The sequence below is a fragment of the Fulmarus glacialis genome, unplaced genomic scaffold (assembly GCF_000690835.1).
Source record: "Fulmarus glacialis isolate BGI_N327 unplaced genomic scaffold, ASM69083v1 scaffold751, whole genome shotgun sequence".
Lineage (NCBI taxonomy): Eukaryota > Metazoa > Chordata > Aves > Procellariiformes > Procellariidae > Fulmarus > Fulmarus glacialis.
Window position 1 is genome coordinate 1 of NW_009190654.1, and position 2,993 is coordinate 2,993.

At 36.5% G+C, this 2,993-nt stretch overlaps 1 protein-coding gene across 1 annotated transcript in view; it reads right to left on the bottom strand.

Moving 5' to 3' along the window:
* Positions 1 to 2,025: 2,025 nt before the first annotated feature.
* LOC104082762 (intraflagellar transport protein 140 homolog) overlaps positions 2,026 to 2,993 on the bottom strand; it is a 10,104-nt gene continuing 9,136 nt past the window's right edge. Inside the window, exon 8 of the mRNA XM_009586004.1 lies at positions 2,026 to 2,156. Within this exon, the coding sequence (XP_009584299.1) occupies position 2,156 (1 nt within the window). The 3' untranslated portion in view covers positions 2,026 to 2,155. The remainder of the gene's footprint in view (positions 2,157 to 2,993) is intronic.

Genomic DNA, 2,993 nt, shown 5'->3' on the forward strand with positions numbered 1-2,993 from the left:
TTACTATTATAATTATTACGACTATAACAGCAACTGTTATTTTAAGTCCCCAGATTTCTGGAGATTTCAGATAAACATTTCTCTAAGGTAAGTCTCTTCTCAAAAATGAGTCTGCTGTTCTGGAAGCTAACTATATAGACCCAATTCTTTTATTGTTGCCTTCATGTGAAGCTTATGAATCCTGAAGCTCAGATTCAAACCCTTCCCCATACAATTGGCAGTTCTGGAGCTTCAGTGATACTTTCACCAGTCATTGAAAAGGCAGCTCAAACCAATTTAACCATTATGCAGAAAAAGAATAAAGGTAAAGTCAATCATCAACATCAAATGATCTGTCTAGTGTAAAACAAGGGAACTTTCACAAGCCAAACACAGTGGAAGATCATTTGAGTCATGAAGTACACCAAATTTCACATATACTCTATCCCAACTGCATAGTTAGATAACTAATTAAGGTTTAGAGAAGCCAATAAAAAAATACTATTATATTACTATACAATGAAAGTATTAGATACAGTAAAAGACAGAAATCAAAAGTGCAAATGCGTTTGACTACAATTTGGGGAATTTCTGGAACCAGGACAGAAAATACATTATAATGAATAAGGAGAAACCCTGGAATGAAACCTGGTCAAAACAGACTTGTTGCATCAACTCGATTTGCTATATTTAAAGCAGACTCTGTTGATATACTAAATCATGTTTCCAAAATGAATTATTATATAACAAGTAATTTAGCCACTAAGATACAGTAACCTACTGAAGGAAGAAAATGGAAACCGAAGAGAGAAAAGCAGAGAATAAAGGAAGAGGAGCAAAATAACGCAGATACTCACAGGTTTATAGACACATCCCCTCCGAAAAAACAACTAATGACAGCAATAATCCATACAGAGTTAAAAAAAAAAGAAAAAAAAAATAGACATAATATCAAAGTAAAATAGCATGAGACATGATGGGGGGAAGTGTTAAAAGAAAGATTAAAAAATGCAGCAGATCACTTTTGACCTTTCAAATTAAGGGAAAAAAGGAAAGCAAAATAGAGTGCAACTCTAAAAGCTAGATCTGCACAGGAAGGGTGACAACAGTCAGTTCTTTGGAAGGGGGCTAAATTGCAAAGTACTGCTCTGAATCTAAATATATTAAATAGAAAAACATCTAGATACATTCTCCCTGTTTAACACTGCTCCTAAACTACATGAAACTAGATTTACATGATCACATTGGTCTGTCTTATTCAGAAGATTTAGAGGATTAGAAGTCTCATTAATATTAAGTTCCTGCAGATTTTACAAAAATAAATGCCTTGATAGAGTAAACAGACTCTGTTAAGCTCCCCCTACAAGAAGGGAGCAGTGCAAATCATCATCTTAACAGGCGCTAAGAAACTCAGGTTAGAGCTTAACCAGAAAACCAGTCTATAGGTAATAGGCTTCATTTCTTCCAGTATGCATGGTATTATTTACCTAAGATGCAAACAATTTTGGATTCATATTCAAGTTTAAGAAGTTAAAGCATGCATTCCTGGTATTTGTAGCACGTAGGCATTTGGTGATAGTGCAAGATGAGTATTCTTGCTCTCTTCGGTATTCTATGGGGATTAAGCTCAATTCCGAGAATGAATTGGGTTGCTTCTGCTGAAACTAGTAGGAAATGTCCCCTCTTATGGCCTACGTAAAGTTGACACACACACACACACCCCTAACTTGCAATAGGCACGGTGACTACATAAAGTAGAAAGAGAATTTTTTTCACATCCCTTTTCAGTTGCATTCCCTGCCAATTACTGTGTCTCCTACGCTCTACGTCACACCCAGTCTGCAATACCCATGAAAAGCCAATTCAGTACAATTTCCACAATACTGCCAAGTACACCCACATTAGAATTATCTTTATGTCATTTCTACATGTGATGCAGCACAGTTACCTCAGAGTTACCCCAGACTCAATTTGGTTAAATTTGATCCCTATGCAGTGAAAAGTCTGAACTTCTGAAGGGAAGGAATTGTGAAAGATCTCCTCACCTTTTTTGCAAAGTAATAATGTGGCACCTCTATGCCCAGAAGAACCTGGTAGGATGAAGGCAATGGAAAGCTGTCCTGAAGCAAAAGGCCATGCTCTTCAGTACTGAAAAATGATATAATGCAAACATCCATCTGGAAAAGGAAGCAAAGCATTGTTTTGGTTTTATGCTGCAATATCCTTCTTTCATTTTGTTTTTATTTTCCATATTGACTTGGCAGAACGTTCTCTTGAAAATAATATGACATATACATTCACACGCACACACCTGCTGGAGAGGGCAGAGCTGCACGCTTCCTCCCTGTAGTGAGTAGCCAACGACTCATTGTACATTACAGACTGTGTTCCTACTGCAAAGGGACCTCCACCTCTGCCTTTCAGGAACCAACTTCACCGACCATAAAGAGGAAGTCCCTGGCCACAGATTGCTGCTCTAGAAGTCTCTCTAACAGATCTGACTCAGGTCAAAGAAATACTCCCAACTGTTTTCAACAATTTTTTTTTTTTTTTACTATATTATTTCTATTATCATTTCAGCAGTTCACTGACTACTTTTAGCTCCCAGGGAACATACCAGGCATTTAAAAATAGTTTCTGCAACAGCTTAAATATTGGCCTGACTGAAGTCAAAATGAAGCATTTATTTCCAACTAAAGTTAATCAGATTTCTCATTTCTTAATGGATAAGCACACAGTTAAAAGTTCTGTTGAACAAGGGCCAAAAAGTAAGTTGCGCTCCTTTTTATTTTATCTTTTATCTTTTTCTTTTTCAACTTTATGTAGAAGCCAAACATTTTTACTTACATTAGGTTACATTAGGAATATTAGGTTGAAGTGTTCTTTTCTTTGCTAGAAGACCCTGGGAAGGCCTTTTGAGACATCCCTGTTCCATTCCTCCTTTCTACATTGATCTTCCCATGATTTTTCTAAGGCCATTTCAACCAACAAAAGAAACAAAGAGCTTTCTATCT